This window comes from Passer domesticus, chromosome 9 (assembly GCF_036417665.1).
Source record: "Passer domesticus isolate bPasDom1 chromosome 9, bPasDom1.hap1, whole genome shotgun sequence".
In the NCBI taxonomy this organism is placed as follows: Eukaryota; Metazoa; Chordata; class Aves; order Passeriformes; family Passeridae; genus Passer; species Passer domesticus.
Window position 1 is genome coordinate 33,713,622 of NC_087482.1, and position 13,743 is coordinate 33,727,364.

The following is a 13,743-nucleotide window of genomic DNA, read 5'->3' on the forward strand; positions in this document are numbered from 1 at the left end:
TGCAATGCTGCAGCTGAACATTCACTGAGGCTCTTGAGAATCAGAGAGAGCATCTCTCAAGGGAACAGAGGAACTGAACCACACAGGGGGAATCTGCCACTGCCCCTGCCCAGCAGAGTCAGAGCAAGCCTTTGTGCTGGGTGCACAGGAGAAACCTCTGGGGGCAGACAGTGGTACTCCCCAAAGGGATTAAAGAAGTATGAGTGAAGTCTACAACCTCTATTATCAGATAATTCTTAAGTGTAATAAAGGGGTGACCTAGTTAAACCACATTCCTGTTCCTGGTGACTCTTTTTTTGTGGTGTCTGAGATAACAGGGAGATTATTTTGGCATCAATTTAATCTAGTTAAATAGCTTTACTGAAGATCTTTATCGCTATAAATAATGGAGGTATTTGAAGTATTTGGTTACAATTCTAACTGAAGTTCTCCAACACAATGCTTCTCTAGCAATCCTTCTCTCTGTCTGAAGAAAGCTATCAATGTTTTGAGCACAAAACAAGCACAACAACAAAACAGTTGCTCAGTTCTCTGATGAACATTTTTTAAATATCCATGATATTTAAAGGTATCGTGGAACATTGGCAAAGGGTTGTATTCATTTACTCCTCAGTAACCTAAGATGAAGGTAAAAAAGGGAGATATTTAAAAAAGAAAATAAGTACCTCTCTTTTCCAAAGCAAACCAAAACTCCCTAACTTTATTTGGAACTCAACATCATCTGCTCTGGTGCACCACAGTTGGATGAAGTGATAAAAAGCAAGAAGCATATCTGCCTATTTATCGTATAGATTTTGATGAAAAGTATCCTGAGCAGCTGACTGACCTGAGACACAAGTGCACCATGGCCAGAGCATATGTGATAATTGTTTCTAGAGGGTTTTTTAAATAAATGGTTTTTATTTAAACTTCAAATTACTTAATAGTGTTGAAGACACAGTGATGTTTATCCATTTGAGGATTTATTTCAAGGATAATAACAATTTCTAGATAACCTCTCAGAAAGCCTGAAGCCTTCTGAAAACACAACTATTTTACAACAGATAAGCAAATAACTGAACAAGAGTCGGTTAACAAGAGTCAAGAGAATGGACAGATCTTGCTTTAGGCAAAGAGCATCTGCTGTCCTTTTTCACAGAATTAAGAAGGTTGGAGACTATATGAAAAGGGAAAACAAAATGTGTTGGCTGCACATGATATAAGCCAAGCAAATGTGCAGCTAATTCTTAACTCCAGAGAAGCAATAAACACTCAAATGGAACATATCCTACCTTGTGCAACTGCTGACACGGGTCAGACCTGGCTTGAACACTTCCAAAAGGACATCAGCATAAAACAGTACAAATGAAAATAGTGCCAGTTTTCTGTTGCCATGAAAGTATGAAAAGTAAAGTCTCCCCACCTGCTGTTTTAGCTGATGTACTAATCTGTCCTTCTCTCGTTTAAGAGCCATTACTTCATCTTGAGTCTTCTTTTTCTTTGAAGCAGACAGCTCAAGCAAGGCAATATTTGCATCTTTTTCACTAATTGCAGCAAGCAAAGCTTCCTGTCTGATAAAATAAAATTAAAATTATTAAAATTAAAATTATTCTCATTAAAACAGGATATATACTACTATACCACACCATGTAGGATGTTTTTTTCAATCACTAGGAGAACAATCACCTACCTTCTGAACACATTAAATAGCAAACACTGTCAGGTCTTACCAAATCATGAAATAAACTAATTAGCCGAAAATTTCTCTTTATAGACTTTTCATTATTTGCTTTGTCAACCATTTATCTCAGTCTATTTTACTACAATACAATACCTAACCACACCTAATAGTTGTGTGAAATTTCTTGCTTTTAATAATCTTTGATTTATTTTTGTAATTCACTTTCCTGAATGTTAGAATACCTTAGACAAATCTCTTTTGACTTATGCAGATCATAGAGATTGAATAACAGAAAGCAAAGTGATACAGATAAAACCAATTTTTATCCTGTTAACTTGGTACCCTAGGGTTCTCAGTGCAGGAATCTCTGGATATGTTCCTCATATTTACTTAGATGTTTTCTGTCAACACAAAAATACATTTCTAAAAGTAAAATAGAAGTTTTTTGATCTGATTGTTCATGAGAAATCATTTCCTTTGCAATCTTGACCCCTCAATTTTACTGAGCAAAGAGAATCTTACAGCACTGAGATACATAAGGGATACCGCAGACACTCACAGGGGTACATCACAAATAGTTTGTGAGGAGATAAGACAAATGCAATTTTTTACAACACAAAGTTGAAAGCACAGATCTTGCAGTATCTTATACCCTAAAATGCTCATGCTCTGTCAAGGCCATAATCTGTCCTTTAATTTCATAAAAAAAAGAAATATATTCACCTTCTGCAATGTATTCAGTGACAGACTATGACTTATCAGCCAAGAAAGAGCACATAATACCTAATAGCTTTTAGAAAAGAATATGTTATGGCCTGTGCCTTTTCCCAGAACTATGTAAGATCAATCATTAAAAAATAAACATGGATAAATGAATCATAAATTAACCTTAGGCTCCAACTGCTAATAAATGTAAGAATACGGCTCATGAACTTCATACAGTCAAGGTGAGCTAAAAGATTGGAATTCTCACAGTCCTTTGCTTGCCAGCAAAAATGTCAAGAAAGTTATTTCACTTTTATTTCAAAGTTCCTAATGTATTAATGTAAATATTTATAGGACAATATTTCTGATGGAGTCAAAGAAAAACAACCCATTTATTTTCGGTGAAGTTATACGGTGTGGATCAATTTTAGATAAACAGTTGCATTTTATTCATACACTTTAATAGTCTCATTTATTATTCTGTCTTGTTCATTCAAATCTCAGTTAAATTATGCTTAAAAGAGAATGCTGTAAGACTCCAACAGTCTTAATTTAAATTATAGTTATGAAGTATTTTAAATAATCAATACTACATAAAAAAACATATATCAGAGGGGTTGCATATCCATAATGCTAATATGAAATTAAATATAGGTACACTATTTTTCTATAAACTCATAATAATGCATAAAAATTGCTGTGTAGTAATTTGTAAAAGTGTCAGTTTGTTCGTGTGTTTTGCTCAAGTACCTATTCCATAACATTTTCATTAAAATATTAGATTTTTTAATGCACCAAAATAGAAAAAAAAGGGTGATTTGCTACTCTATTCACTTCCTGTGAACTTGCAGAAAGCAAGCAATAAAATCATGGAATGGTTTGGTTGGGAGGAACCTTAAAGCCCATCCAGTGCTATGGCAGGGACATCTTCCACTGTCCCAGGGTGCTCCAAGCCCTGAAGTCCAACCTGGCCTTGGGCACTGCCAGGGATCCAGGGGCAGCCGCAGCTGCTCTGGACACCCTGTGCCACGGCCTCACCTCCCCCACAGATGTCAGGCATGATAACACGAGTTCTCTGGCAGAAATAAAGGTATTCTGTGACTTCAAAGCCAGAGAAAAGGAAACAGCATATTGCATACAGGCATAGAATATATGTTCTTCCAAATTAAACAAGGTTCACTCCTCTGCAGTTTTCTGAGAGCACACTGTCATACAAGAGAGAAACTAACAGAGAAAAGTTAGTTAGAAGTGTAACAATGTTCCAGTTATAATATCTGGATATAAACATTAATACTACCATCAAAAATCTACCTATTTTCATTGTGAGTGTATTAAAGAAACCTACATCTCAGAATTTCAAAGGTTTTAGAATATATTTAGGTTCATTCTAAAATTGTGCAGGTTAACTCCATGCCAGCCAGCCCCAATATAAGGTCTGCTCTCTAATAGCAAATTCCACAGTAAATACTTGTCACCGATGAGGTTTTTAATGATATATAGTTATTTAATACATATTGCAGCTGTAAAAAGCCAAAAATTGAATAAAAGGATTAAATTAAAGGTTGAAAAAGGACATGAAGCTATACTGAAATTTTACTTCTCTGAAGTTTAGATCATGTCATTGCCTCTAAATTGGCAGTAAACCTGACTAGTGAGGAAGAAGAGTCAGAACTATTGAATTATTTGGTATCATTTCAACATCTGATAACAGGATTCAGCCACATCCATATTTTTGTACTGCCAGCCAAAATGATCACACATTCTTGTGACCTTAACTGCTCAGCTGTGCAACATTCTCCACTCCACTTTAAAATAACAGATGAGGTGAAACCTTTCATGGGAGAGGAGAGCCAGTCAATACGCTTTGTAAAATCTGCACTCTGGATTCTGCAGCCCCAAACCCACAAAATTTTGCAGACCCTAGCATTTATTTTCTCAGCTGATGGGGATTTTCCTATCTTGGGAAAATGCTTGGGAAAATATGTAACCAAACACTTTATTCCAGGAAATAATGACTCATATCAAGCACTTCCAGGAAACGATGGTTCATAGTCATGTGAAATAGCTGCTGTCAAATGACACCACAAGTGGCCCACTGAGACACTCCGAGATTTGAATCAAACCCACAGCACATATATGTTTAAACTGCCCCACCAAAATTATTGCCAGCATATTTTTTAAATCTTTGTAGTTCATTTAAGTGGAGCTGGGAGGAGATGAGTGTGCGACACAAAGGTGGGGATTTCTGGGGAAGTGCTTCCCCAGCCACATGCCATGATGAACACATCAAAAGCAAACTCACACTACCAGCACTCTTGGAGCCACCCGAATGTGAGCCAGCCTCTGTTGAGAAGCTGCAAAGCCTCAACTATCTGAGAGACAAGGTGTTTTAGCTCGGGCACGGTGCCACACAACGTGCTGATGGCTTCCAGACTGGGGCCGGCTCACACAGCCTGCCCAGGGTGGGCACAGCACCTGTCTGCACAGACACATTCCTGCATGTGGCAGCAGAATATCCATGTTTATTATCAGGGATAATCTCAATAGCAATAACCTCAAATATAAGTGGTATTTAACCAGGCATCCGGGTTAACAAGAGGTTGGCATAGCTGGTCTATTCTACCAAATAATATGTCAGTTGCTTTAATTCTCGTTCATTAACTACTTCTGTTCAGAGGGAAGACAGAGCAGCCCAAAGACTTTATTATTATTTTTCAGAGTACAAAATAAAGATGCAGGTTGTGACAGAGCACCTGAGGAAGTCCATGTCCTCTACTCCTGCATGGCCTAGGATCCAACCCCCACTAAGTCCCTGGAAGACAGAGGTGGAAGAAGACCTTGCCCACATTTGCGAGGCACTGGGAGTGAAGAGATCCAAGCATTTATGAAGCTGCCTCTCAGGACAGATTGGGATCTCTACCTTATCATATCCTATTGATTACATATTGCACACTAATTCACCCACATCCCTGAAAGTTGTTATACTGGCCTGTCATCATATTTCAAGTTTCCTGTGGAAGAACAAAATCTCATGGACAGAAGCAATTTATTTTAGCTATCCTTGACCTTGCTAAAAAATTTAAATCACTGTTTTTGCAGCAAACATTTGAAATGAGATTATCTGGCCACTAGGAACAAGGTTAAGATGCCATTAAAGTGGTTGACAATAATTTTTTCACCTACAAACACCAAGTAACTCCATTCAAAAACGTAAACTGGTGGCAAGGTTTTCACCTAAATCTCTCAGGTAAGTCATACACTTCTAATTTGCTGCTAGAAAATGAAACTCATCATGAGTTCTAGTGCTAGAATTTTTGAAAACCAAGACCTGATTTGGCACCAAGAACAACATACAGTCTGATACACTCTCCGCTAACGTGCCTAAGAGTGTAAGCATAATTTTATAATTCCTAATTATCTACTGTGTCATGAAAAAAAATTACTATCCAAATACAGTTCTACAGAGATGTTATCACTATTTGCAGCCAAAATGTCTCCTTATTGTTTAATAAATTATAGCAATAAAATACATTTTAAAATAATTTATTAGAGCAGTGGATTAAATGACATTCTTTAACAGTAATATTTATAAAGAGTAATCCCTTTTGTTATTAGTAGTTTTTCCTCTCTTTTTTTGGCAAACTAATCTGTTATACAAATAACAGGGTAGTATTTTTAACACAAAAAAAAGGTCAGTCTAACTTTTCACAGTGAAAGTAAGTAAATCCTCAAATTAAAAAAATATATTAAACCTAACAGCATTGGTAATTATTCTGTACATTTTTCTTTCACCTGCACAAAGTAATTCCTATGATTCCCAACTTATATCTTCCACTATAATATGCTGCTTATTGCAAGGAGAGGAGGGAAAACTTTTCCGTGGAAAAGCAATACTTATGAAATTTCTCCTCCTCTGGCAAAGGCTGACTGCAACAACCCACAGCAACCTCAGGCCAAGTCTCCTTAACACAGAGCCAGTGAATACAACAGTCTCTTAATAAGCACACTCACAGCTGGGGGATCTGGGCTGACAGTTCAAGTGCTTCCACTAAGAGGTACCAAGGAAATTTGCACAAAAATCTGATTATACTTAATGTCACTTCATATGCAATACAAAAGAACAGATGAAAGAAACACTACCACTCTGATGGCCAGGAATGAATTTATTTACACAAGTTGTGTTCTATCCAAAATTCCAGTTTGTAAAATGTTTTCATTAACTAATGAATGATGGACTAGAAAATCTATTTGTTACATTTCAATGAGGCTTCAGAATGGGGGAATTTTCATGTGCCATGAAGACAGGAATAAAAGTGGTCTTTCCAAACCAAAGAGGCTGTCTAGAAGAGTAAGGAGAAACTCCATATTGGTGATCCATTGTGAATAAGTATCATACTAAGTAAAAACAAAAACAGATTGCAAGGGAGAAGTGAGTATTTTCATCTACACAAAAGGTCTTAGCTGAAATACTTAATCCAGTACTCTGAAAAATGTGGAAAAATGCAGAGAAAGGACTGATGAGAAAACATTGGGAAAAACTACAATAAATAGTCTTTGAGTGACAACAGGGTAATGAGAACATAAAATGCTATGTCAAATTGAAATAGAACTTCTTTTTTCTATATTCATGGCACACAGAACAAGAAGCAATGTCCATAAATTGCAGAAGAAAGCAGCAGATTTTTTCCTCCTAGTATCTAGCCAAGGTGTAATGATAATGGCCATTCCTCAGTGATAGTCAAATACAAAGATTCCTTTCCTTGGAGGGGAATGATCAATTATTAGTCTGATAATGGAGATAGCTTTTAAAAAACATAAAGTATAAAATAATATAAATCTTTTAGTAAAGTCACTGGAAGTAGTGTCAAAGAAAAATTTGAATTAAAAAAAATAGGTTTAGAGAAAGCAGGTGATAGCAAAGTAACTCAATTATAAATGTTACATAACACCTGAAAAATGCAATTTTAGGGCTCTCTAGCAATTCACACACAGAGTTTGCATTTTGAAAGCATCTGTCCTGGAGTGAAAAAATTACTTAATATGAAAAGGAAGTCTTAGCATACTAGAAGGGAAGATAAGATAATGCAAGAAGAAATAAATCCATGAAAGTCTCTGTTGAATGCCAAACTGAAAAAGTATATTGTATACAGTATTTTATCAAACTTCAGCCTAAACAAATGTCAAATGGAATATTTTTTTTAACAAATATGGGCAACAACTGAGAAAAAAGGGTTGCTCACTAGCATATATTTAGTCAAGATTAACTAAGGATAAAAAAATGTACTAAGAACAGATTTAATAACCCTAAACTGTCATTCAGCTAGTAGGAGGTATTCAAGATACAGCTAATAAAACACAAAAAAATGGTTCTAACCACCCACAAAAAATCTCAGTAGTATAAAACACTGAAGGATGACCACTAAGATAAATGCTTTCTTTTGAGAGCTGCCTTGCAGTTAACCTTCTTAAAGAGTCTCCCAGAAACCTCTAATCATAATACATTGCATTGCCACTTATCACAGTCAATTTAGAAGTGAGCTCTGTAAACACTCCTGCCTTACTCCCCACCTCTGTTAGTCTAAGAATAATTTTTTGAGCTTTAATAAAAGAACCCATGACAACTTTTTGGGAGGTGGGGTGAGTTCTTAGAAACAGTCCAATTGTAACCTAGCAGAATTCCAAGATTAAGATTTATAGAAACAAGACCTTCTAATGAGAACTTTTACTGCCTTTTCTACTTAAGCTGTTCTCCACAAAATACAGAAATGCAATTTAAAAAGTCATTATTAAAGCTAAATCAAGTCAGAAATGTTTGAACTAATGATATACAGTACAATACTCAGCCAGCTTCTTACATGCTAATCATACTGAAGGACAAAAAAAACCCAGTTCAATCAACTTTTTCACTTTAATTATTGTTTTCTTTCCCTCATGACCCCCAGTATTCAACCTTAAGTTCAGTAGGAGGTGACTAGAGATAGACGGTGATGAGAGATCCTGTTTGAAACAGCTTCTCTCTGTCACTCCCAAAGCAAATAAATGGTTTGTTAAAACATGCTGTTAATCCATTATGGATGTGCATGCATCTTAGAAAATAAACTTCAGAATATTATTGGTATTTTAAAGCTTTTTTCTGACAGAAAATTTATCTCAGCAGTTGCTTGACAAAAGCACATTTATAGATTACTCCTTTTAAATGAACAATTATCTTGCACTCTATTCAAAGAACAAAGCCTTTGAAATACTTTCAGAAAACAAAGACAGCATGAAATTGCATTTTGGGCTGTCCTAGTTCCCTTAACAGCAAACACAGACAACTATTGATGCTCCACAGTCCAAACACACCAAGAAAGGGCTGCTCCATTAAGTGTGGGACAGAAAAAGGGGGACCCCACTCCACACTCCAACCCACCAAACACTTTTCCTCACATTATCCAAGTATCAAATACTGAATTTTCCATCTGATCAAGTCTTCTGCTGGAAGCAGGTGTGAGAATGAAGTGTCAGTGCTAGCATTGTGTGAGATGGACAACAAATAGTCTCTATATTACACTCTATATTCGATTTATATTAGATGTAGATCAGACTAAAATCAAGGAGAAAAAGGAAGATTCATCTTCTCCTAATATGAAATTTCAGAGTAAAAGGAAAGAAGCAAAAAAGAGGACCTGATTCTGAATAATCTCAAGGAGTTTCTTGACAAAGCAGCTTCTTTATCCATTTGTGCTTTTCCTCCAATCTACCTTCCCAGAACCACATTCATTATTCCCACAATCATACCTCTACTTACATCTCCCACCTTGCCTTTACATTGGCAATTTCAAATTATTATCACTTTTTTCCTCCTTAAGAGCAACTTGAAATGTGCATATAGGTCCTTTGTTAAGAAAACAGAATGAATCCAGATTTTAAAAGGCAAAGAAGGAACTTCATGCCCATCTTTTGGGACTAGTTTTCAAGTAAGAAGTTGGGCACTCAACATCCCTTTGAAATCTTGGAACTTTTTCAAGCTCTATAACATTGAACTTCTGATGTCTTGATAACTTTTATTTATTAATGACAGATAAGTAAAACAGATTGCCTAGAAAAGGGCACCTAGAAAAGACATTGTGAAAGCAATTACATCAGAGTTGCACAGATCATGCATCCATAACCACTGCATTATCAATTCATCCAAACAGGCAGCATCGCTCACACAGGAGCAGACGTAACAACCTTCAGATTGTGTGAGAAATACAGAGGAAAAAAATAATTCACAGTCCTGCAAAGCACAGCACAAGAAATTAGATAACAATTATTCCTGAGTTCTGCAGCTTTTTACTGGAACTGACTCTTGTTGCTCATTTGGCTTTGTTTGACTCTCCACAGGAATGACACCAACACTTGGATAAAATCCCTGTGCCTGCTCTGTGCCACAGCCCAAACGCAGTAATGGGGATTGCTGGGAAGAACGATGGGATCTGAGCACATGGGATTGTGTTACAGCACAACATGGCACTGCACAGGGTCCACCTAAGTTAAACAGGAAAACAAAACTACAGGTAATCTGTCATTGTCAGCCCCCTCATCCTTCAACACTGCTTTTTTTGTTTAGAGAAGACAAAGATAAAAGTGCTTTGGAGGAGGAATGGTTTGATCTTTAGAATATAGTTCTTGGTAATGTTTTTGAACTGCCAAATAAAGGTTTAAGCAGGGAAAAAATGTTACTATTAAAAGCTATTATGGTTTTAATGAATTTGCAGAGAATTCAAAATATTTGAGTCAAACACATATAAAACTGAGATGCAGAAATATGATAGTAAAAAAACCCAACCTTTGGTTTTTAACTTTTGTTAATTGTAATCTGTCCTTAATATTGAGTTGAAAACATATTCCAAATAACCATTTGTTACAAAGCAGAAGGTTATATTAAAGAATCAGTGGGGCTTTTTTCAGCTTTTAATAAATGCTGATCGAGAAAATTATCCACAAAAACAAAAATATACAAAACTCTATTTCCTTTCTTTCCACTGGAAATTAAAGAAAAACATTAATTTGGTTTTAAAACAAGTCTTCCCTCTTAAGGTTTTCCTTCTAATTTTTCCAATACAACAATTAACTGACCTTTGAGCAACAAACAGAAAACTCACAAAATCCAATGTCAATCACACTGAACTTGAAAATATGTCACAAACTGGTTTGATTTTGAAATAAAATATAAAAATCAATATGGATACATTAGAATTCATGCCTTGAGCTTTACAGTGCATTAGAAGGCAATTTTGACAAATAAAACTGCCTGGGCAGCTACAGAATTACCAGAATGCACTCTCTGGGCAGCGCATAATTCATATTTGATAACTGATCTCAGGGCACGGTTGCAATCCTCACTTACTAAATAGGGCTTCAGACCAGTATAAACCAGTGCTATGTAAATTCCACCACTCACAAATACACATCAGAGTCCACTCTGTATGTGAACCTGAAACCAAGAAACCCCTCAGGTGTTTGAAAAACACCTGACACACACCCCACAAGAAGGCTGACATTTTCATATTTTAACTATTTTGATTTAGGTCTGTGAAGTTAGAAATGTCATTACCTTTAGTAACAAGATGACATTCATCATTTAATTCTACATTATGAGTATATGTTAAAAGTTAGTTAGCTTAATTTGATTGCTACAGAAAATTCTATCAATTATTACAATTCAACATTTTTCTTTTGTACAATTATGTTTCTGTTAAACTTGCCTGGTTGATAAAATGTTGCTAGGCACAGAAGAAAGTTTAACATATAATTTCTGACAATTTCCTTATATCTTAAACTACTGGAACAAGCCACAGAAAACAAGTATTAACACCAATTGTTGGAGCTAATATTAAAAAAAAATAAGTAAACACCCGGATAAAGAAAAGTTATTTTTATTTCTTCTCTAGGCCTCAGTCCCTTTAGGTGTGGGATATCTTAAATACCTAATTGCCTAAAAACATTTTATCAGAGAATATTTATTCAAATCCTGCCCCATTATTTTATCTCAGTGGAAAAAAACCCCAAATTTCATTTTTAATAAAATACTGCACACCCAAAATACAGCATATGAAATTAATAACTATAAAATAGAAAAGTATTAGTAAAGACAATGAAAGCCTGGAGTAGGAACAAAATATTTTATTTATAAGGAGAGAGGAAATTAGGCAGCAGCAAGCAAATATTTCTCTAATTAGTATCTTAAAAGATTGAGAATGAAAGAGATAGGATACCACATGATGTTATTTAATTATATGACTTCCCTGCTAATGGAGCTGTTCACAAGCATTGCCAGAAGCATGAAGACCTCACATGATTCAACTTTGCATAAAGAAGTTTCCTCATTGATCTTCTTTGGTGGGTTAACTGTTTGAAAATCTGTTTCTGACTAAGGAGACATTTTAGAAAATGCATATGTAGAGTCTTGGAGCTCTAAAATAACCCACCCTGGCTCACAGCGAAGACACTTTGTGCTGAATTTTTCAAAGCAGACTAAAGAGGTATAAACCATGTCTGATCAGGTTTAGAGCCCACAGGATGGATTTAGAAGTCATCACAGTAGAAATAACAGAACTGAGATATCTTAATACAGTTCCATAATAAATTGTAGCACGTTTAGTCTTGATAAACAGCTTTTCACCAAACTAACACATGAAGTCCCTATCGATTTCAAAAACACTGATGACAGTCTTTAGCCAAACTTCTTAAACTGAAGGAATTTAATCCCAGGAAAAATGGCTTTGTTTTTGTGCTAAGATCAAGTTGGTTCAAATTATACCACAAAAATGGATAATAAAATCACTGAATCCATAAACTACACTAGTTACTGAAAATCAGTACTTGATGATACTTTTGAAATCATTAAAATCAGTGAACTAAAATTAAAAAACTATATGGTTCTTACTGTTCATTGGGCAGGTCATCCAAACTGGTTTCTTTCTTGTTAATATTTTATCTATCATCTGTCCCCATTGTTAGAATAATTCCTTCTCAAGGTATCAGCCTGGGTCAGAAACTAACTGGTCTGGTTTGGTATTCCCATCATATGCTAAAATAACTTAGGTGAATCTTCCTTAGAGATGAGGGTATTGAGACTGTTCCAGAAGCAGCTACCAAACACAGGTCACACAGCAAAATCAGGTTTCCCCAGGGATAGTCCTACAAGAGGTATGTTTGCAAGAACATATGAATCAATAAAAATTGCTAAATTTCTACAGTGGTTATGGTACAAAAATCTATAAATTCCTTCCAAAACGTAAGACGTGGACTGTGTAACAAAAATCAATAGTGTTTTTGGGGAAAAAAAAAACCAAATTTAGCAATTAAAAAAACCAAACCCTCTTTAGAATCAAATAGAGGACATGATCTGGGGCCTCAGCACGCCCATGGCTGATTTTTTTTTTAAACTATGTACAAAGTTGCACTTACTGCAACCACGGATAAGCTCTAGAATCCAAGTCAAAAAAAGTATTTCTGAGCAGGATTTTGAACATTACCTGAATCAACAGCACATCTGGAAAGAATTGTGGCAGAATCAGCCTAAGAAGTAGTTGCTATGGAAAATGCTGGCTGAAATTGCTATCCGGGTGGCCTTGTGACTCACACAAATAATGTGATCCATTTTCAGATGAGCTGTCACTAGAAGGAGGAATGCTAATAGGAGTGCCATTGCTATGAGAAATAAAACAGCAGCTGTTAATTTCTGCAACGAGCAGAAATTCAGTACAGGTGGGAGGAAATAATGGCACCTCAGCTGCTCAGGGAAGCCAGAAGCAACCAAATCAAAGTCGAGATGCAATAGTAGGTGTAGGATTTTTTTCCTGCTGCACAAAAGAGACCTCCTTAGTCACTACAACTCAACTCTGCAGGTACCTCTGCTGCTGAGTGTGCACTGCAGTACAAAAGAAAATGCACATTCTCAGAATACAAAACGATGTGAAATATTCTAGACATTACTTTAAAGCATATGAGAGCCATGCTAGCTGGCTCCAACAATATAAGAAAGTAACGCAAAAACTTGCCAAAAAGACACTGAAAGAGAGAATGCAGCACTATCCTTTCTGGACTCGAGGATTAACCAAAAAAACCCAAAAATTCACATCAGGATCGAGCACAAAGAAATTTTATCTATGTCCACCTTATTTTTTTCCCAAAAAAAGAGAAAGGCATGTAGGTTATTACTGTATTCATAAGAAAACCCTGTGATTTAACAACAGAAAACAAAGTTCTAGTTAACAAAGAACTGAGGTATTTTTAAATGCAGGAAACACTGTAAAATAAAAATATTTAAAACATTTAAACTACATTAAAGTATTAAAAACCTGGCAAAGACCTAGTTGGTTTGTTTCTTCTACTAATTTTAAAGCTAC

At 35.7% G+C, this 13,743-nt stretch overlaps 1 protein-coding gene across 18 annotated transcripts in view; it reads right to left on the reverse strand.

The window, feature by feature from the left end:
* The window catches only part of ERC2 (ELKS/RAB6-interacting/CAST family member 2), a 421,439-nt gene that overhangs the window by 132,827 nt on the left and 274,869 nt on the right, over positions 1 to 13,743 (reverse strand). For all 18 annotated transcript variants that reach the window (XR_010368539.1, XR_010368528.1, XR_010368540.1 and 15 more), the window contains one exon: positions 1,403 to 1,550. Coding sequence is in view for 2 of the 18 variants with exons in the window: in XM_064432578.1 (XP_064288648.1) it covers positions 1,403 to 1,550 (148 nt within the window). In the remaining 16 variants the exon portion in view is untranslated. The remainder of the gene's footprint in view (positions 1 to 1,402; positions 1,551 to 13,743) is intronic.